General features: G+C 39.2%; 2 protein-coding genes across 4 annotated transcripts in view; one reads left to right on the top strand and one right to left on the bottom strand.

Annotated features, from left to right (window-relative positions):
- Nucleotides 1–19,499, top strand: part of UGP2 (UDP-glucose pyrophosphorylase 2) — a 49,295-nt gene extending 29,796 nt beyond the window's left edge. For 2 of the 3 annotated variants that reach the window (XM_036750784.1, XM_036750783.1), the window contains exons 4-10: nucleotides 8,213–8,398; nucleotides 9,532–9,665; nucleotides 10,718–11,015; nucleotides 15,058–15,255; nucleotides 15,407–15,649; nucleotides 16,551–16,655; nucleotides 18,341–19,340. In XM_036750784.1, the coding sequence (XP_036606679.1) occupies nucleotides 8,213–8,398; nucleotides 9,532–9,665; nucleotides 10,718–11,015; nucleotides 15,058–15,255; nucleotides 15,407–15,649; nucleotides 16,551–16,655; nucleotides 18,341–18,448 (1,272 nt within the window). In that variant the 3' untranslated portion in view covers nucleotides 18,449–19,340. Of the gene's footprint in view, nucleotides 1–8,212; nucleotides 8,399–9,531; nucleotides 9,666–10,717; nucleotides 11,016–15,057; nucleotides 15,256–15,406; nucleotides 15,650–16,550; nucleotides 16,656–18,340 lie in introns of all 3 variants that reach the window. The other variant, XM_036750782.1, reaches the window with a different exon arrangement.
- A 4-nt stretch (nucleotides 19,500–19,503) lies between these two features.
- The window catches only part of VPS54 (VPS54 subunit of GARP complex), an 80,310-nt gene continuing 77,222 nt past the window's right edge, over nucleotides 19,504–22,591 (bottom strand). The window contains exon 23 of the mRNA XM_036750781.1: nucleotides 19,504–20,939. Coding sequence (XP_036606676.1) covers nucleotides 20,834–20,939 — 106 coding nt within the window. The 3' untranslated portion in view covers nucleotides 19,504–20,833. The remainder of the gene's footprint in view (nucleotides 20,940–22,591) is intronic.

Raw genomic sequence — 22,591 nt, 5'->3', positions numbered from 1 at the left:
CCTTTATTTCAGAGAGGAAGCATAGGTAAGTACTTGTTCTATTAGGAATAATAGTAACAGTAACCACAATCTGGCACTTACTGCATTCCAGGCTCTGTACTTAGCGTGTTACAAATAGTATGGTATTTTATATTCTCAACTATCATGGGAGGTCAGCGTTTTTATTATCTCTATTTTATGGGTGAGGAAAATGATGCAAACAGAGGCTAAGTGACTTGCCCAGGGTCAACAGTCAGTAAATATTAACTTCCTACTGCGTGCCAGTCACTGTACTAAGCTCTGCAGATACAAATAAGGAAAAAAGAAAGACCTTGCCCTTAAGGAGCTTACTCTCTAATGGGGGAAGACAAAACACAAAAAGAAGCTGAAAAATGTGAGATAAAGAGGGGGACAGAAGTCCCAAAGTAGTGCAGCCAGGTGAGAAATGAAGATGTCTGAGCTAAGCTCTCCCCAAATGGAGCTTTGGAATTCTTCCAATCAGAGAGAGACAGATGGTGATGAGGTGGGAGGACCAAGGCTGATCTTACAGAATAATGAAGTTATCCTAATAATGAGCTTCCTGGGGCATAATAGAGAAATCCCAGAGTGGTGCATCCATGTGAGAAACGAGGAGATTTCTGAGCTGAGCCTCTCTGGAAATGGAGGTCTGGAGTTGGACATGGCAAATCCAGGAATTTGTTTTGCATGACTATATAAATTTGTAACGAGTTTTGTTTTTCTTGCCTTCTCAGTGAGTGGGGAGTGGAGAAGGGAGTAGGAAAACTCCGAACTGAAAACAAAATAGAATTGTTTTTTAAAAAAGAAAATGCCAGGGGCGGAGCCAAGATGGCAGCAGGAAAGTAGGCACTAGCGTGAGCTCCCCCGCCGAACCCCTCCAAAAACCTATTAAAAATGGCTCTGAACCAGTTCTAGAACTACAGAACCCACAAAACAGCAGAGGGAACCAGGACAGCTTGGATGGTCTCTGGGTGAGGTCTATCCCACACGGAGCTGGGAGCTGGGAGGGGAGCGGAGCGGAGCAGAGCCCAGCTTGAGTGGCTCGGACCAACCAGACCAGGAGCCGGGCGGAGCGGGCCCTAGCACCCTGAATCAGTGAGCTGCAGCAGTTACCAGACTTCTCAACCCACAAACACCAAAGACAACAGAGAAGGTTAGTGGGAAAAGCTGCGGGAGTGGAAGGAGTTCGCAGTTTGGCTACCGGCCCCGGGGGCAGCAGAGGTGGGACAGCTACAGCTGCAGTTGCTTCTGGTCCCAGGCTCCCCAGTGGGAGGAATTAAGTGGTGGATCAGAGCAGGAGTGAACAGCCTGCTGAAGATTTAAGCCCAGTCCGGGTTGGGGGTTCTTGGGGAAGGAGTAGTGCTGGTGTGGCAGAGCTGGCACATCCCCCCAAACGTGGAACATAGAACTCTCTAGTCTACAAGCAGTCATACCCCGCTGAAAAACTCAAGGGTCAAGTCAGTTGGTTGGGGAATATGGCCAGGCAGCGAAAATGCACCCAGATTCAGTCTCAGACTTTGGATTCTTTCTTTGGTAACAAAGAAGACCAAAACATACAGACAGAAGTTAAAGTCAAAAGAGCCTACAGCAGAAGCCTCCAAGAAAAACATGAACTGGTCCCAGGCCATGGAAGAGCTCAAAAAGGATTTGGAAGAGCAAGTTAGAGAAGTAGAGGAAAAATTGGGAAGAGAAATGAGAAGGATGTGAGAAAACTATGAAAAACAAGTCAATGACTTGCTAAAGGAGACCCAAAAAAATACTGAAAAATACACTGAAGAAAACAACACCTTAAAAAATAAGACTAACTCAAATGGCAAAAGAGTTCCAAAAAGCCAATGAGGAGAAGAATGCCTTGAAAGGCAGAATTAGCCAAATGGAAAAGGAGGTCCAATGGACCACTGAAGAAAATACTACCTTAAAAATTAGATTGGAGCAAGTGGAAGCTAGTGACTTTATGAGATATCAAGATATTATAAAACAGAACCAAAGGAATGAAAAAATGGAAGACAATGTGAAATATCTCATTGGAAAAACCACTGACCTGAAAAATAGATCCAGGAGAGATAATTTTAAAATTCTTGGACTACCTGAAAGCCATGATCAAAAAAAGAGCCTAGATATCATCTTTCAAGAAATTATCAAGGAGAACTTCCCTGATATTCTAGAGCCACAGGGCAAAATAGAAATTGAAAGAATCCACCAATCGCCTCCTCAAATGGATCCCAAAAAGAAATCTCCTAGGAATATTGTCGCCAAATTCCAGAGCTCCCAGATCAAGGAGAAAATACTTCAAGCAGCCAGAAAGAAACAATTTGAGGATTGTGGAAACCCAATCAGAATAACCCAAGATCTGGCAGCTTCTGCATTAAGAGATTGAAGGGCTTGGAATATGATATTCCGGAGGTCAATGGAGCTAGGATTAAAACCAAGAATCACCTACCCAGCAAAACTGAGTATCATGCTTCAAGGCAAAATACGGATTTTCAACAAAATAGAGGACTTTCAAGTTTTCTCAGTGAAAAGACCAGAGCTGAATAGAAAATTTGACTTTCAAACACAAGAATCAAGAGAAGCATGAAAAGGTAAACAAGAAAGAGAAATCTTAAGGGACTTACTAAAGTTGAACTGTTTTGTTTATATTCCTACAGGAAAGATGATGTGTATGATTTATGAGACCTCAGTATTAGGGTAGCTGAAGGAAATATGGAGAGATATATATGTATGTATGTATATGTTTATGTGTATATGTATATATAAGTGAATGTGTATGTATGTATATATGTATGTATAGAGAGAGAGAGAGAGCGGACACAGGGTGAGTTGAAGATGAAGGGAAGATACCTAAAAGAAATAAAATCAAATTAAGGGATGAGAGAGGACTATATTGAGAGAGGGAGATAGGGAGAGATAGAATGGGGTGGATCATCTCACATAAAGGTGGCAAGAGGAAGCAGTTCTGGGGGAGGAGGGGAGAGGGCAGGTGAGGGGGGAATGAGTGAACCTTGCTCTCATCATGAGTTGGCCTGAGGAGGGAATACCATACATACTCAACTGGGTATCTTACCACACAGGAAAGAAGAGGGAAGAAGATAAAAAAAAAGGGGGGGAATGATGGAAGGGAGGGCAGATGGGGGTGGAGGTAATCAAAAACCAACACTTTGGAAAGGGGACAGGGTCAAGGGAGAAAATTCAATAAAGGGGGATGGGTTGGGAAGGAGCAAAATATAGTGAGTCTTTCACAACATGAGTATTGTGGAAGGGTTATACATAATGATACACATATGGCCTCTGTTGAATTGCTTGACTTCTTAGGCAGGGTGGGTGGGAAGGGAGAAGGGGGGAGTATTTGGAACTCAAAGTTTTAAAAACAGATGTTCAAAAACAACAAAAAAGTTTTTGCATGCAACTAGAAAATAAGATACACAGGCAATGGGGCGTAGAAATTTACAAGAAAGGAAGGGAGAAGGGGATGGGAGAGGAGTGGGGTGACAGAATGGAGGGCCGACTGGGGAACAGGGCAACCAGAATATACGCCATCTTGGAGTGGGGGGGGAGGGTAGAAATGGGGAGATAATTTGTAATTCAAACTCTTGTGAAAACCAATGCTGAAAACTAAATATGTTAAATAAATTTAAAATAAAATAAAATAAAATATGACAAAAAAAAAAAAGAAAATGCCCCTAGCAGTACCAGGTTTGATACTAAGCAAAGTGGTAATAGTCAAAACAGTTTGGTACTGATAAGAGTGGAATAGATTACGTACACAATGACACAGTAGTAAATTACCATAGTAATCTCATATTTGATAAACCAAAAGATCCAAGCTTTGGGGGCAAGAACTCACCATTTGACAACAATCTTGGAGAACATTGGAGAGCAGTTTGACAGAAACTAAGCAAAGACCAACATAGCATACCATATACTTATAAGCAAAGACCAATATAGCATACCATATACTAAGATAAGGTCAACATGGATACATGATTTAAACATAAAGCGTGATATCATAAGTAAATTATGGGATCATGAAAAAATGTACCTGTCAGATCTATGTTAAGGGAAAAGTTTATGACCAAACAGAGGCAGAGGCTCATAGGAAGTAAAAGGGATAATTTTGATTACATGAAATTAAAAAGGTTTTGCACAGACAAAACCAATGCTATGTTTGAATCAGAGTGATTACATTTAAAGATGTAACCAGCATCAGTGTCTTATCAGGAAGGAGATACTTTGTATTTGGAATTTTATAGTTTCAATTCTTAAGCCTCATAAAGCTTTGGGTTAATCAGATGTTACTTTTGATTGATACCCTATCATCCTGGTGGATGAGATACGGACAGTGCTACTAAGTGAGGAAGAGGTGTCTCAACGTTGTCCCCTCTCTGCCTCTGGTTACATTCAGCTTCCAGTGGGATTGCCAGAGAGCTTCAGAAATGGATTATGGGCTGCCAGAGTGTTAACCCGTTGCCTAGAAAGCTTAACCATACGTATACCAATAGCTGGAGATCAGCTAAATGGGGAAGAAAATTACCCACTACAGGGAAAATAGTCATGTATTATTTATTTTTTTAACACACTATTATAATTTACATTTCTCTGTTATGTGAAGTTTTTATGAAATATGATGTACTCTGTCCAGCTAATAAAAGTTAAACTTTAAAACGCAGAAAATTGCTTCTGTGTAGTTTTAATGTTAGATATCACCCTATTTCTAAGATACTCTTTAGTTGACTTTTTGTGAATCTTGTATGTTTTCTTCCAATGTGGTTGTAAATGAGTGATGTGTATTAAACTCCATGTTTTAGACTACATAGCGGGCTCTTGCTGTTGCTTCTGCAGCCCCCATCTCCCAGAAGATTTTGATGGTTGGGCTTAACTTAGAATCTAGGACTTTAGACACTGCCTTTGGACCTTTTCTGTAATGCTTTTCCAGAGGTACGAATTTAACCAATGAATTGGTGAAGGCTTTTTGGATGGTGCCTTATACTCATGCCTTTCTTGTACAATTTTATACATAGATACTTTTAAAAAATAACTCCCCTTTTTCCCTTTGACTTAAAGATTTGCACTTCATGTTAACCACTTTGTCACTGGTAAGCAGGGAAAGAGACTGTAGTTTGCATAGCATCCTAACTGTGGTTGGGTGTATTGCTTTTTAATTCAGCTCATGAACACTGTTTTAATATAGAACTTAGACTCCTTTGGAAGAACATGGCAAAGATCCATTACCCATTCCTTCATAAAACAAAAAGACACAGTATTCAGGTCTGGCTCCCAAAAGCTGGGAGCTTGAGACTTGTGACTAAAATAACAAAAAGGTGGCTTCATGGTTCTCTCTCACTGTAGATAGTCTCTCTGGAATTTCACTAATATTAAATACAGTAACAAATTATTTTGAGTGACGGGTTGAAGGACATGTGGCATTGCAAGATGTTACTGAGATGGTGCTGCCAGTTAGCCTCTTTGGTTGGAGTGTGGTGCAAATTATGTTAAATTCATTGATTCATCCCCAGCATGGAATTTGTTCTATGGTTATAGAGTAAACCTCTAACCTTGACCAGCTATGTCATCAATTTGGGCCATTGATACAGTATGGTATGTTTGTGTCATTGTCTGGGATAGTTACAATTTCAAGAAAAGAAAGTTAATTTCTAATGAGGCTTTGCAAATGGAATATCTCTCATACTATGTGTACTGATTTTTGGTTCAGAAAATATTCCCCTGGTGGCCGTAGTTACAAAGGAAAAATAAACTCATAATTCAGTAAGTGGGCGATTGGGACCCAATCAATATTCTTTACAGGAAACAGAACTCAAACTTGCCTAGCTGAAAATGACAACTTCATACATATTTAATCTTTCAGTAATACTAGAGAAAGAACTGTTGTAAGTCCTATCAGACTTTGAAAAGAGAACTGCCAGTTTATTTTCTGAATCTGCATTTATAACAGTTATGAATGTGTGAACTATAGTTGGAGGAACACCCCATAGATTTGCTCCATCAGTACATATTATCTTGGGCAGACACTGAGGCAGTGCCTCAGAGAAGTGCCCAGAATTTTATAGGAGGAAAGGGAGGGGGCCAGTTGGTGCTTTTAATGACCCTAAACTTTTCCTTGAAACCAAGCCCATTAGTTTCACATCTTTATTCTCCTGGTAAAGTATAAATGTGAAAAGAAATACTGGGGACCTTTCTTAAGGAATTTGCCTACTTCCCTCAGAAAAAGGTCTTTGTAAAGTTGTATACTTTGTTCAGTTCCTTAAAATGGTGATTGAAATTTGCCTAAAGGTACATTACACTTAGGAGGAAACAAAGTAATGGTTTTAGTGTAGCTTAAGAAAAGGCCAGATAAGCAAAAGATGGGAGAGGGCAAAGAGTCACCCACAGATGTACATGAAGTTAGTTCTACCCTCTCTCACTGTCACTGTCACAAACAGATTTTTGTAGTACTCACATACGTCAGAATCAGGGGCCCTCATTTTGCCCAGATTGGTTATGGTGGGTACCAGGTACTTTGGATTTCATAGGGGTCATTCCTATTAGTTTCAGTTTGTCTTTATAGCCTAAGTAATTGATAATATTTGATTAACTGAATTAGTGATTAACTCATTGAATCACTACTAACTTTTATAAAGGAACATCATAAAAATAAACCTTGGATTTTTGCCAAGTATCTCTAGTAAAAATACTGAATTAACTATTTTGTCTATATTTTGCTGTGGGACCTATGGAGTTCTCACTCTCCCTCTCCACAGATGTGTCTGTGTGTGTGTCTGTGTCTGCCAGTGTGTCTCTGTCTGCTTCTCTCTCAGTCTCTGTCTCCCTCACCCTCTCCTTCTTTGCCCCCGCGTACTGTGCTACATTACACTGTATGCTGGTTATTCCCACTTCTAATTTTTAAAAAGTTTTCTACTTAAGTCAATTTTCTTGTATTTATGAAAATAACTCAGATTTTAAATTTCATTGGGAATCTAAATCTGGTGTTACCAGAAAATCTGTTATCTGGTGTTAACAGAACATTACAGATGCATGTTTAAGTCTCCTAACTTTTTTTCCATACTCATATGGTTCATTTTCTTTTGATCAAATTTCCTTTTAGTTGTTAAGGATTTTTTTCTTTACAATGCAGTACCTTTAACAATGACCCACTGTTCTACTCAGATCATTAATCATGGTAAGGAGGTAGCCATAAGTTGTCCAAAGCTATTCTATAATCAGATGGCAAATTCTGGGAGGTCTTGATACCTGTTTGGCACTATCTATATTAATAGAGGTATGCTACCAAGAATTATACCTTTATATCATTGTCACTAATGGAAACAGTATTTTTCCTCCAACTGAAAACTCAGTAATTATACAGGACAAATGTGGGATGGTGCAGATTGCTTTGAAGATCTATAACACAATTTCTGCCCTCATGGAACTCACTAATAGGGTGTTTAAGATGTGGTCATATAAATGTAGGGTGAAGTAAGATGGAAGGACCAAGAACTAGACAAAGGGGCCCTTCTTTCTGGAAGCTCTCCAGAAAGTTTTTACAGAAGAGATGGCAAAAGAGAGGGATACTATAGCCATGCATGTAGAGGGAACAGGCAGGGCAAGATTTGTCTGAAAGTCCATAAAGAAAAGTAAAATGAAGTTAGAGTGGGGAGGGTCAGAAAAGGGAATTCAGATTGTTTTTGTTCAGTCGTAGCTGACCCTTTCCTTTTCTTGGTAAAAATACTGGAGTGGCTTGCCATTTCCTTCTCCAGTGGATCCATTTTGTCAGACAATCAGAGGTTAAGTGACTGAAGTATCTGAGGCTGAATTTGAAATTGGGTCTTCCTGAACTCCTGGCACAGTGCGCTATCCATGAGGCACTGGCTGCTTCATTCAGATTGTAGAAGGCCTTCAATGCCAAGAGTTTGGATTTTTTCTCCTATAGGGATTAGAAATGTACCATTTGAGCAAGGGAGCTGACATAGTCAGACACAGACTAGAAATTAATTGACATTAAGTTAGTGTAGATTGAGGGGGTTGTAACTGGAGAGAAAACAAGGAGTATGATATTGAAAGGAACTCAATAGATGGCTCTGTAGTCTTTGCAATAAATGACCAGAAATTCATCAAGGAAGATTGTATTATTTGACTTTGACCTGTCTTTCATCTTTACTTAAGCTGTTTAATTTTTTAACTATTAGGTTTTTTTTTGTGTGTGTGTCCCTGGCCTTTTTAGATTCAGCCTTATGAGAAGATAAAGGCCAGAGGCTTACCTGATAATATATCTTCTGTCCTGAATAAGTTGGTGGTGGTAAAACTCAATGGTGGTTTGGGAACTAGCATGGGCTGTAAAGGCCCCAAAAGTCTGATTGGTGTGCGGAATGAAAATACCTTTTTGGATCTGACAGTTCAGCAAATTGAGGTAAGTAATATTTAATAAATTGTGATGTTAAAATTGAGTTTCGTAAAATTAGGTGAAAAAGTTGTTCTGGGGTTGGGTTTTGGTGTTTTTTGTTGTTTTTTTTTTGTTACAAATGTTAAAGGAAAGAAGCCATTGTAGTTACTGTCTGACTGCCCCCCAACTTAATTCTTAGTTAAGCTCAAGAGCTTTCTCTCTTAAATAGAATCCGTCAGAATTGGTCACTAGAATTCCTGAATCTCCCGTTAATACCAGCATTTCCGCCAAGAGTTTAGGTCCTAGAATGATAGATTGGAAGTTGGAAGGGACCTTACAAGCCATCTAGACCAACCCTCCTATTTTACATACCAGGAAATGGAAGCCCAGAGAAATGAAGTGATTGATTTACCTAATAACAGTAATCAGAGGCAGCATGGCTTGATTGATTGAGAGCTGCCCTTTGAGCCAGGAACGTTCAAGAATTTGCCTGGCTGTACAAGTCGACCTTTATTAGTAGAGAGAATTTCTTCACCTGGCAGTTCATATCAGGTAGTCATGATTATCAGTGGAGTCGCAAACCAATCCCTATCCTAGTAATAATACTTGACATTTATGTGTCACTTTAAGGTTTGTAAATTGTTTTAAATGATTTCACACAGGTAGTAAATCACAGACCTGGGATTTGAACTCAAGTGCCCTGATTCCAAATCCAGTGCCTTTTCCATTATACCCCATTGCCCTCTATTGCAGATGTTACATTGATGGGATTGTGGAAGTGGGAGTATTAATTAGACTTACTTTTTACATTAGCTGTTAAGGTACACTCAGGCATCTTCCTTTGTAATCCCAAAGTATATCTGAGAAGTTTAAAATGAAAATTTAAATTGGAGGTAAATTCAGACATCTAAAGCATATCTGGAGCGCAGGGACTGTACCCTTGGAAGCCTTCTTCTTCCCTTCCTCTTCCCTCCTCCTCCCAGGTTCTGAGCATCATAGTAGGTACTCAGTAAAGACCTGTGCACTTGGTTAAATTGTAAATTGGTAAAGATGTTTCAGAGAGGTTTTGTGTTATAGTTATGAATAAAGAGGAACTTTGAAGTTCTTGGACAAAGAGTACAACCAGGTAATATTTATCTCACTTATACCTTCTTTCCTAGCACTTGAACAAAACATACAACACAGATGTTCCTCTTGTTTTGATGAACTCTTTTAATACCGATGAAGATACAAAAAAAATACTTCAGAAGTACAGTCATTGTCGTGTGAAAATCTACACTTTTAATCAAAGCAGGTACTGTGGATATAAAACCTGGAGCATGTTAACTTCGTGAGAGATTCAGAGGTTGTTCATTTTGTGATTCTCCTTCTCCATTACTCTCAGAGCCTCTGGAGATAGTGTATTGTAATTGAAATGATTCTTGCCATCAAAAGTTGAGCATTTGCTTCTGTTCTTGGAAGTGTGAATTTTTAAGTTGCTTTGTGCTTTAACTGAAAATATAAGTGAGAATGGGTTCCAGAATAGACCTGTTAGGCCTTGGACAGTACAGAAAGTATCCATCCCTATGTTAAGACTCTGGAACCAAAATTGCTCTTTTTTTAAAAAAAATATTTTGTCTACGTCTACATAGGAGAGTTGCTCGGAGAAAAATATACAAAATCTATGGGATTGATCAGAAAACCCTTTTAGCTTGTAGTGTATTTTCTCCTGACCCCTTGAAAAAAAACATTTCACTTGACATCTAACAATTTGGTGAAAGTTCTGAGAAAGTTCTATCCCTTGGCCACTTTCTATAGAGAAGGGGAAGTGATTGAGAGAGTTTTTAGATACTTATGGCATGGTATAAAATGCTGTTACAGTTTTTAGGTTTTCCTAAGAAACAAAATTAAATATTGATTGGGGTATGTTTCAATTTATACAATAGATGTGTTCCTAAGGTTGTCTGCAAATCTATTTTCCTGAATTCACTTTCCTACTGATGGCACTTCAGTGATTTTTATTGCATTCATTTCTGATTTGTTTTGGACTTCCCTTAATGTTCCTCTGCCCCTTTCCTGCATGCCTAGCAATTTTATGTGCTTTTTATAAAAAGAACAGCATTCAGAGAAACCCTATAGTGAGTCCTTTTGTAAGAGAAAGCGTCTTCCCCTGAATTTGCTTATTTTGTAAGTTTAGCTTTTCCACAGGAGATTTTCTTAAAAGGATGCAGTTCATTTAACCTGTGGTTTAAAAGTTTGCCAGAAATGGTCCTTGAAAGGGGGTTAACTTCTATTTAGATGTATTGTCATTTATATGAGGGTCTGTGCCCTTCTTTGGAGTTGATAGTGATTTCTTTTTTTTTTCAGGTACCCTAGAATTAATAAAGAATCTTTACTGCCTGTAGCAAAGGATGTGTCTTATTCAGGGGAAAATACAGAAGCTTGGTATCCTCCAGGTCATGGTGACATTTATGCCAGTTTCTACAATTCTGGTTTGCTTGATACTCTTATAGGAGAGGGAAAGGAGTACATTTTTGTGTCCAACATAGATAATTTGGGTGCCACAGTGGATCTGTATATTCTTAACCATCTTATGAATCCACCCAATGGAAAACGTTGCGAATTTGTCATGGAAGTCACCAACAAGACAAGGGCAGATGTAAAGGTAAAGGCTAAAAGAAATTGCTAATTAATTTCATTTTGACTGATAGGTTAATTCTTTAACATTTTTATTTCCTTTTGCCCCCCAAAAATTGTACAATTGCTATATATGTTGTATTTTTAGTGCTTATGATCATAATTGAGAGGCACTGTAGATGTAGTGGCGGAGGGGAGAGCACTTGGGGGCTCAGACAGGATGGCCTGGGTTAAAGACCTGCCTTGGACATATCCTGGCTGTGTGAGCCTTAACTTCTCAGTGCCCTCAGGTAGTTCTAGGACTGTAAGTGGCAGAATGGATGCTCCTCTGCCTGAGAGAGCTTCCTACCCTTTGAAATCATAGGTCCCTAAGATCTGGGATCCTCCAGCCCACTTCTCCTCAGAGATTTGTAGTTGAGGCCCAGAGGGGCTAAGAGACCGTTTGGAGGTCACACAACCTCTGACTCCAAATCCAGTGTGCTTTTCACTGTCATCACTTGGATTATCCATAGATTAATTATCTCTGTGCTTGAAAAAGTGCACTTGCTTCAGTACCAATTAGCAAGAAGTTAGGTGGCTGTGAGGGCAGGTGGCACAAAGTATTTTGTTATAGCTACTGAAAATTACGGGGGTGTACACAGAAATCTTTCTTCCTATCCTCCCTACTTCCTCTCTTCCCTTTCCCCTCGCCCCACTTTCCCTCCTTTCTCTTCCTTCTTTTTTCCTCCTTCCCCTTTCAGGTATTCTTCCCTCTTGTCACTCCCTAACACTCCTTGCATCCTAACCCATTAACCAGTTCAGTTTGTTTCACTCTGGGGATCCAACGTAGGTGGCAAGAGACAAATTGAAAGTAAATCCTCAAAGCTACTTCTTCAAATCATTCCCCCACTGCAACTTCCAGATGTCCTATTTCTTAGCTTCTTAGGATTCAGGTTTTTCTCTGAAATGCTGTTTTGTGTAGCAACTCCTCACCCCCAGATCATCTATGTGGCTTTTGTTTTTCCCCAACTGGCTCTAAAGGTAAAAGCCAGAGGAGTTTGCCTTCTGGCTCCCCTCTTCCCCACCTCCCACCTGCCCAAATTCCTCCTTTAGGGGAAGTGCTTATACCTAGGCTCTGGAGAGCCATCCCAGGACTCGGTAGTGCCTCTGCAGGGGTTTACACTGCAGGTGTCCCTCAGTTGACACTGAAGGATCCCCATTCCTCAAGCCTTGGGAGCTACCACAAGTAGAACTGGCACAGAGGGGAAGAACAATTGACATGGGATATGAGGTCCTAGGCTCAGCCCCGGCTCTGCCGCTCAGTCTCTCATTGGGCTCCTTGGGCCTTGCTCTAAGCTCAGCTCCCTCATGAATAAAATGATCCGTTGAACTAGATAAGTTTTGAGGCCCCTCGAGCCCTGCACGAACAATTCACTTCCTAGTGGAGTTAAGAAAGGCCTTGTTAACACTGCCAGGCTGGCGGAGAGGCCTTCATTCCAAGGCAGCCAAGGATGAGGGAGGGTTCCACACATTCTTGGTGTCTTAGGGTAAGTGTGCTGCCCCGCTTCGAGACTGGTAGGGCAGGCTATGGCTCCCTGTCTTTGCCAGTAGCTAGAAAGTGGGGGAGGCAGAAAACGAGCCCAGGACTCTCCATCCCAAGTCCAATGCTTGGTTCCGGGGGTCACAAGTTTTATTTGTTGGTACCATACTTGAGCTACAGAACTGCATTTTTTTGAATCCCAAATCAGGTTAGGAGATGGAATCAATCAACAAGCATTTAGGAAATGCCTGCTGTGTGCTAGGCACTGGGAGACAAAATTGGGGTTGGGGGATGGAGGGCAACAACAGAACATATAATACATATAATACAATACAGATGCAAGTAATTTCATGGAGGAAGAGGGGAGCCACCCGCACCTGAGGGAATCAGGGCAGTCTTTGTGTAGGAGGTAGCACTTGAGTCTAGTTGTGAAGGCAGTTTAGTGCACTAAGAGTACATGGATGAGGGGGAAGGAAACAGCCTGTCCAAAGGAAGGGAGGCAGTGGAGACGGCAGGGTGTGATACATGAGGAAGTGTGGCTGCAGCTTGAGAGTGTGTGTGGAGAGTCATGTGTAACAAGTCTGCAGGGGATTTGTGCTTTGGGGTGAGGGAGAGGACTGGCAAACCAGTTAATTTTGTTATAGAATATGTAGTTACCGTAACAGTCCAGGGGAGAGAGGATGAGGTCTGAATTTAGGGTGCTGCCTGCTTGAGTACAAAGACTGGAAAAATTGCAGGAGCTGCTGTGGAAGTGGAAGGGACAAGACTTGACAACTGACTGGATGTGTGGATGGCTCTGAGGGATGCCTGGAAGTGTGGTGATACCCTCAACATTGGTAGGGAAGTTGGGAAGGTGGAGGCTTAAGGGGGAAAAGAGAATTGTTGGTCTATACATGTTGACTTCAAGAGGCCTACAGGATATGCAGTTGTAAATTCACTATAATAGACAGTTGGTGATGTAAGTAAGATATGCAGCTCAGTAGATTAGGGGTAGATCTATAGATCTGGGAATCATCTGCATAGAGATAATTGAACCTAGGGGACCTGTTGATTGTGGAGAGGGTGTCGAGAGGGAGAAAAGAGGGCCCAGGACACGGATAATGACCAGCAAAAGTGACTGAGAAGGACCAGACAGGTAGGAAAAGTCAGAGGAGAGAATATCTAGGAGGAGGTAGTCAGCACTGTCAGATACTGCAGAGAATTCAAGAAGATTAGGGAGTGAAAGACAGACATGTGGATTTGGCACTTGAGAAACTTACTAGTAAATTTAGAGAGAGCAATTTCAGTTAAGTAGTAAGATTGGCAGCCAGATTGCAAGGTATTGATGAGTGAGAAGAGTACAGGTAAAGAACAAAGGATATCCTTTTACAAAAGTTTTGTTAAAATAGTACTTTCTTATCTTGAAATTAGGTAATTATGAGCTAGGTGGGGCTGGTAAGCTAGCCAACATCTATAACCCTTCCTACAGAAAAATGCCTTCTGAATTTATTTTTTATTTTTGGAGGCAATCAGTGTTAAGTGACTTGCCAAAGGTCACGCAGCTAGTAAGTGTCTGAGACCAGATATGAACTAAGGTCCTTGTGACTCTGTGGCCGGCGTTCTATCCACCTAGCTGCCCTGCCTTCTGAATTTTTAACAGATTTTTTTTTTAAGTTGGAGACTGTATGATAAAATGCTGTTCTAGCATAACTTGTTACCCAGATTCAAATATATGTGTATATATATGTAAGTACATATTAGTTCAAACCATGCCCAAATCACACATGTTGAAATCCGATGTGATTAGCCATGAGAAAGGTATTAGTCTTATACCTAGACACCAGGTGAACAAAGACTAGACTTTTGCATCGCTACTTTTATAGGATCAGCCAATTAACAGTTATTAAGCATCTAATACATTCTACGTACTGGAGATAAAAATACAATGAAATGAATGAAAAAGTCCCTGCTGTAGCTGCAAAGGACCTTAGAAAGCAGAGTCCAGACCTCTTCATTTTACAGATAAGGAAGGGGAGGCACAGCGACCTTAAGAGACTTCCTCAGGTCAGAAGGCTATTTGAGTCAGGACTTGTAGTCGGGGATCTAGTGACTTTTCTGAACCTCAGTCAAATAAGTCTATAACCACTGTATTCTATCACATAGAGTCATGACAAAAACACTTTTTTAAACCTCAAAATGCTATGTAAAAATGAGGGGATGGTTTATTATTATCCTGCATTAAGAAAACCAGATTAACTTTCTGTTTATAAGATGATGTTGCTGTGACCTAAAGTCACATAGTCCAGTCATTGTGTATTGTGTATAAAGTGAAGAGGGTAACATTTACTTATGGTGTTGTAGAGGTGAACAGTGATTTATAAGATGTTATAATAGTTCTCCATCATAATTTCCTGGTTATTTCAAATAGGTGATTCTTTGCATTATAAATGAATTCATCATTGCTGTGTTTTATTTTTAGAGCTTTTCTTTTAAATCTAGTACAGGTATAAAAACCAAAGATTTGGGGCTGCATGTAAACTCTCAATGCTACTTTTTTCCCCTGTCTTTCTAGGGCGGTACCCTCACACAATATGAGGGCAAACTGAGGTTGGTAGAAATTGCTCAAGTGCCAAAAGCCCACGTTGATGAATTCAAGTCTGTATCAAAATTCAAAATATTTAACACAAACAACCTGTGGATCTCTCTAGCGGCAGTCAAGAGACTGCAGGAGCAGAACGCCATTGATATGGAAATCATTGTCAATCCAAAGGTGAGCAGGCACATGGGGAAAAGTAGTTAAAGATACCCATGTTTACTGTGCACATCTCCACTAGCAAGTTTCAGTGGATCTCATGGGGCTTTTAATATCTCAGAGGCAAGTTGACAAGTATATATACAGCCCAGTGTATTTCTTTTTTCAGACCCTGGATGGAGGCCTAAACGTTATTCAGTTGGAGACTGCAGTTGGAGCTGCTATTAAAAGTTTTGAGAATTCTCTTGGCATCAATGTTCCCCGAAGCCGTTTTCTGCCTGTTAAAACTACATCCGATCTTCTACTTGTGATGTCAAATCTCTACAGCCTTAACGCAGGATCCTTAACAATGAGTGAAAAGCGAGAGTTTCCTACTGTGCCCCTGGTTAAATTAGGAAGCTCTTTTACAAAGGTATCAAAATAAACATCAGTTTGATTCTGAGTGAAAATGCACATTGCAAAAATGAGATTTTGCATTTTTTTAGCATTTTAATATGAAGTGTTTGTCTCCATAGTTCAGTTATTTTGACCTTAGCACATTTTAAGGTAACAAACCTTTGTAGGTAAAGTAGGCTACTGTGGAGATACGTGGCTTTACCTTTGGGAAAAAAAAAATCATGATCTTACGAAGGCACTGTACTCTGTTTTTGGATCTCTGAGCATAAAAAGACTACACGAGCAAAGTGCCATTTGATAATAAAAATCCATTGATTGAGTATGGTCTTTAGTCAGTTTATTTATGGGCAAACACTTTTATGTTTCCAAAATATTTAATGTATGTAGTCAGAAGCCATTGCTTAAATCCTTGTAAATTAGAATAAGTCACAGTAGCTCATATTGCCTTTGAATCATCTGATTCTTTGCCTATCACCAACCTGACTTTGCCCAACACCAGCCTGACTTCCTAGTCCAAATGTTCCTCACCCAGTGATCCCTGCTTCTCCTGTAATAACTATTTGACTCGCTCATTTGGCACTTCGATGCTTATTGTCAGTAACCTTTCTGTCTGTTTCAGTCTTGTATCCCCAACTAGACTGCAAGTTCTTTGGAAGCAGAGGTTTTTTTCCTCTCCTTCACAGTGCTTAGCAGTTAGTAGATTTTTCAGACTATTGGTGTGGCTGCTGATGAACTCAAGTTGGATAAAGACAGGATTTCAACTTCTGTTTGTATAATGACTTGTTAACTTTAAAAAAAATAGCATGTAACAGGGTAGGGGCAGTGCTGTTATGTTTTCATACTCTCAGGGCTTACAATGCTAGGTATATCTTGTTGAAATGAAGTGTTAATAAAGTTTTGTTTTTTCCCTGTGTAAGGTCCAGGATTACCTAAGGCGGTTTGAAAGCATACCAGATATGCTGGAACTGGATCATCTCACAGTGTCTGGAGATGTGACATTTGGCAAGAATGTCTCATTAAAGGTGTGGAAATTATAATGGAAACTAGGGCATGGGGAGGGGTGTTTGTTTTTTTAATATGGAAACTTTAAGAAATGGACCTCATGTTTTTAGCCTTGTATTTAGTTTTATTATTTATAGGGAAGCTGTTTAAGTTTAGATGTGCAGAAGGCATGATATATATTTTCTAAATGAGAAGCACACTGACTACCGCACTGATGTTGGGTTACTACAGCAGTTATTTCATATTCAGTGGTAAATACTGCTGAAGCTAATGCTAACATCTTAGAACAGGTAATGTCTAAGTATATAAATGTGAATGCAGTTCAGATGCCTGTTCTACCTTTGGGAGTTCTGTCTCTGAAGCTTTTAGAGTAGTTTATTCTCTTAGTAAATCAACTAAAGTATTCTTTGTTGAACCTTATCTTAAGCTTTAGTCTGCACCAAAGCCTTCTCTTACTAAAGAAGGCCACCCTAAATTGTTCCCTAGGCGCTCTTAGAGGAAATGTAAAAAACTGAGTAAAATCTACTCATTTTTATCTGTAGATGGTATCATACTGTCAACCTTAGTAAGACTTGAGTTCAAATACAGCCTCAGTTGATTACTGGCTATGTCCTCCTGGGCAAATCACTTATTCTCTCAGGTAGCTTCCTCATCTATTAAATAGGTTAATAATAGCAACTACAGAGTTGTGAGGATTAAATGAGACAATAAAGAGCCTTTCAAATGTTAGCTGATTTTTGTCACTTATCTGCAGTCATAGGTGTTGTTGATAGCAACTAAGTCCTGTGATGCTTTGATGGAGGCAGTTAAGTGGAGTGGAAGGAAGACCTAGGTTCCCACTTCCACCTCTTACACTCGGTGACCTTGAGAGTCATGTCACCCCAACTGGGATCTAGTTTCCTCCCGTGTAAAATCAAGTTGCACTGCGTGGCCTGATGTCCCTTCTGCCTCTAAATCTGTGACTTGTTTTGTTTGAGGCAGCAGATTCAGAGTCAGAAGACCTAGGTGTGTGTGCCACCACTGCTACTTACTTCTACCTACATAAGCAAGAAGTCTCTCTGGGCCTCAGTTTCCTCATTTGCAAAGGAAACCTTGGATTAACCAAAGAAATGCAGATTTTGGAGCATTTGACTTGTAGGAGTCAGAACTGCACTCTTAGTTTCATTGGTATTGGGGATACTTATAGTCTGAAGAGCTATCTAGACAGCATTGAGTTAGAACTTGAACCTGGGTCTTCTTGTCTTTCCAGGCCAGCTAGCTCCCTCTGACACTGCCTCTCTCCCAAGCCTGTGTATATGTAGGCAACAGGGTAAGAGCATGATTACAGAGAAATCATCCAGAACACCAGGGCAGTAGAGTCTTCTGGGTTGGCCACCATTGGCCTTCACAGGGGCATGAGAAGTCCGGACCTGTCAGTTTTGCTATAATAGGAATAATGTCATAGGGAACTATGTAAAGCACCGAGTGTCTAATATTTGTAGTAATGTTTGTAAATTTCATGTGATGATGAGCTGACTGTGCCTTTTAGAACTCCCTGGGAAGGAGATGCAGTTTGCATCTTGACTGACCTCTTCCAAAGGCTAGGACATTTTGCTGAGTCAGTCAGTAGAGTAAACTAATGATAACTGAAGAATGAAATATAAAGCTGCCTTTTACTCATTTAGATTTTGTAAAGCACCACCTTTTTATTTTGCTCCTAATTTAGGGAACGGTTATCATCATTGCAAACCACGGTGACAGAATTGATATCCCTCCTGGAGCTGTGTTAGAGAATAAAATTGTATCTGGTAACCTTCGGATCTTGGACCACTGAAGAAAAAAATGCTCTGGATTTTTTATTGATTATATGAGTTAAATTGTGTTTCACAAATGGAATGTTCAATAAGGTTTGGGAATAGAGGCAGGTGCTTTATCCACTGTTTCACTGTACCCTGAAGTATTAATTTTTAAAGTAGAGTTTTCTGCAGTATGCTCTTATTTCAAAGCACAGATGGACATCTGAAAGCAATACTACTACTTCTTTGAAGAGATCTGTGTATCATTAACTTTTAAGTGCAATATTGCTGGTCTCACCAAGGGGATGGCTCTGCTGGAAGATCTTTTAACAGAGGCCTGCCTGGCTCCGGTCATTTTGAACTGCTTGTAATTTAAAAATAAAGCTGTGAAGCAATATATATGTGCACATTTATAATTTTTCAATTATATCATTTTTATGAAGTAATCTTTCACTATTGCAGAATATTTAAAAGACTGCAAAGGCTTGAAATTGTGGTACTTAAATTTTTGCATCTACAAGAATCTTGTTTGGTTTTATCTATGTACAAAATGGATTAATACCTCATCATGTTTCATTGTGAGGATATAGATTAAGTAGTTTTATTTCCTTCCAAAGAATGTGTTTATTCAAGCCTCTGTGTGTACGCGTGTGTGTGTGTGTTTATTTTTGCTTGGTGGAAATCACTTATCGGATTGGATTTGGCTCCTTTCTGCCTCTCTCCTCCTCCCTGCCCCGATCTCTCCTGTGGGGTCAGTGAATAGTAAGCAATGTTTTCCCCTTATCCTCTTCCTTTTACTGCACCCTCCCTTTGTGGTGTTGGGTTGGTTTGGTTTTTTTTTTTAATCATACACTGAAGCAATCTTCAGGAGAAAAGAGATTAATCAAATTTCTCAGAATGGCCAAATAAAGCTCACAAACAGCACTGCAAGTTGTCTACTTGTCATTAAAATTACTGTGCCCTTTGTTATAATGGTCCCTTTTCCAATTCTTCCATGCTTGTTCCTGGACCACATGCTTCTAAGACCCATAGTAACACTAATCTGTATCTTGCTGTATAACTATTAAAAGAAGTTGGTCTTTAAAAGTCTTGATATTTTCATAGCTTTATTTTTTTAGACAGTTTAAGAACTGATGACATCTTCATAATGGTAAAGAAAAAAACAGGCTTGCCTTTCTGAGGAAACCTTAACATAACATAAGACCATTTGGTTGTACATAATCATTACAAGGTTAGGCACTCTGACATGTTTAGGTAAGATTGTTAATGTGAGATGAAGCACAGGCACTTTGTTACTTGTAGAGTGCTTACTGATTCTAATAGTGAAGGTAAAGTGTTTATAAAAAGTCTCCAAACAAGTTAACTCCATTCATCAACTCATACTCACCTCCCCAATAATACTATAGCTTATATATAGCAGCCTGTACTATATTATGCTAAAAAAAAATTCTACTTCTCTCTGGTCTTTAGACATCACACATCAAAGTAACTTAAAATTAAGAACCCAAGGGGGGCAATGTTTAGGTAACATATAAAATTTTAAAATAAAAACTTTCACAAGTAGGCAGACTTGTATAAATAAGCATTTTTACCTCTGCCAGAAATAAGAAAGGCAAAAAAAAATTCTTCATAGGTCGTCTTATAAATATAAAAATACAGATATGGAACACCAGCCCTACTTACTATTACTGAAAAGTACTTAAATTAGTAGCTTCATAAATTAATGCCAACATCTTATTCTTTAATCATCATTACTAATGATCAGCATTTCAAGTGGTCAGACTAACCTGGAAAGCTTTACTCAGTCAGCATTGATGGCAGTATAAAGAGAAGGTATGAGACACACAAACCCTGAAACGTGAAACTGCTTACTAAAACAAAAAGGGGAATCCTAAATCCAAGCAATCAAAAGATGTTTATTTTTTTATAGAAAGATCTGTAAAAAAATAATTTTTCAAACAGCATTACTTTCATAGAGAAAACATTTTCTACAGAGGTTGACTAAGATTTTAATATTTTAAATTGTACCATCATTAAATAAGGTGGGACACCATATGAATTTCATTGCACTGGAAGAAATGCAAAGCATTTTTTTAATATAAAGGTATATAGAGCATTCTAGTCAACTACAGCTGTGTTACAGCTATGTGTTCTTTTGGATTTGGTCCAAAGAAACCTGAGTCTGTTTCCAGAGAGAATGAAAAATGTTATAGACACCTGATCAGTTATCCCTCACTGAGGATGCACAAAAAAGGACATTCCTTGCAGTTCCCACTGAATCCAGTTCCAACACTGATACTTTCCCCTTCCCTTTCCCCTACATGCATGCTTTTGGGCTCTGCTTTAAATATTTGAGACAGGCATCAAAATTCTTCTCAGATACATCCTGTGGTCTGACAAATACACAGTTTTCCAGTATATTATCACCTCTTCTGTTCCCAGATCTCAGCCATATTTAGGTCCAAATCTTTAAGTCCTTTTAAGGCTTGAAGATTTCCAGTGTAAAAAGCTACATCTGCTGTAACCAACCTAAAAATCAGAAAAAAAAAATATTTAAATTCCTTAACTGACCCTTGGCTAACTAATCTCAATGTAAACCGAATCTATTAATCTAGGAAACTCAATTAGAAGCCAACTCCTCTCTCTTACAAAATATATCATTAAGCTACTATAATGTAGATGCACATAAGATATTTAAATAAGGAATAAACTAATATATATTAGAGTTAGTTTATTAATGAGTTTTGCTTTGTGAAATGCTTCAGTATACTATCTGAAAAAAAAATGTGATGTGCAGGGCATTTAAAATCAAAGATACTGGGTGTGGACGGAATCAGGGTTCTAGGCTCTGCCATCTGACTGCCTTAGGCAAGTCACTTAATCTCTGTGGTTATGACTTTCCTCATCTGTAAAATAAGGAGGCTGAGTAACTTATGGGTCACCTTATTTGAAATTTGATCTTAGGATGACTCCAAAATTTCAGGATTGGGAGAGTCATGACATGATAACGGTCTATAAATGCTTATTTGTAACAGACCACAGCATAAGACAGGGGTTTTTTTGCCTGTCCTCTCCTTAGGTTGAAGGATAGGATTTAATGAGTAAATGACTGGAAGCTAAAAAAACTGGTGCATATTAAAACAGTGACAGAAAATTACCTTATATAGTAAAAATTGTGGCTATAGGTGGGTAATGCCTCAGCCATACCTGAAGCACCATAAAACTAAAAGCCTACAAGTTTTTGTGTTTTTATTGGGGGGATGGGGAGAAGGGTAAATAATCCAGTAACAACTCAGTCCTAAAGTAATTTTCTAAAGCAATTGGACAGATTTATCAAGAAGCATTTATCAAATTCTAGAGAAACCAATTAATTGTTTTGTTCACTTACCATCTCACTTTCCACTACCTACTCCAGCTCCCTTTCTTCTCCCCTCCCACAATGAAAAGAGTGGAATATTTTTAGTGCCAGTCATTGCCTGGTTCAGACTCCTCTGTACCAATTTCTGCCTTTGAACTAGGGGGTGCTGACATACATTTTAATGTCTCCTCCAACACTTCAGCTATGCACAAGGATGGTCACACCTTTTATCCCACCAATGCTCACAAGTGTACTTCCATGATCTGTCATACTATCATCCTGTCGCCCCTAGCCTTATCCAAAGTCAATTCTTACTCATCCTCACCATGACTTCCATGCCTCAGTACTTCCCAGCCATCACAACTGCTCTAATTTCACTTTCTCACCTTCCTAATCTCAACTTAATAATAGTATTCATATAGACTTGAAGGTTTGCAAAGCACTTTACATGTTATCTCAAGTGGTCTTCACAACAAATCTGTATTTTAAAGATAAGGAACCTTAGTGTACACAGTAAGAACAATATTGTACAATCATCAATCAAATGACAGCTGTCTGCAGCAATACAGTGATCCAAGACAATTCCAAAAGACTTATGATGAAAAATGCTATTCACCTCCAGAGAAGAAACCGATGAAGCCTGAATGCAGATCAAAGAACACTTTTTACTTTTTTTTTTTCTTGGTCTGTGTTTTCTTTCACAACATGGTTAATATGGAAATCTGTTTTTCATGCCTGCATATATACAATCTATATCAAATTGCTTGCCTTCTCAAGAAGGGAGGAGAGAGAAGTTGGAACACAGGATTTTAAAAAATGAATG

The sequence above is a fragment of the Trichosurus vulpecula genome, chromosome 3 (assembly GCF_011100635.1).
Source record: "Trichosurus vulpecula isolate mTriVul1 chromosome 3, mTriVul1.pri, whole genome shotgun sequence".
Classification (NCBI taxonomy): domain Eukaryota; kingdom Metazoa; phylum Chordata; class Mammalia; order Diprotodontia; family Phalangeridae; genus Trichosurus; species Trichosurus vulpecula.
Note: the sequence above shows the minus strand (reverse complement) of the source record. Positions and strands in the feature narration are given on the sequence as shown.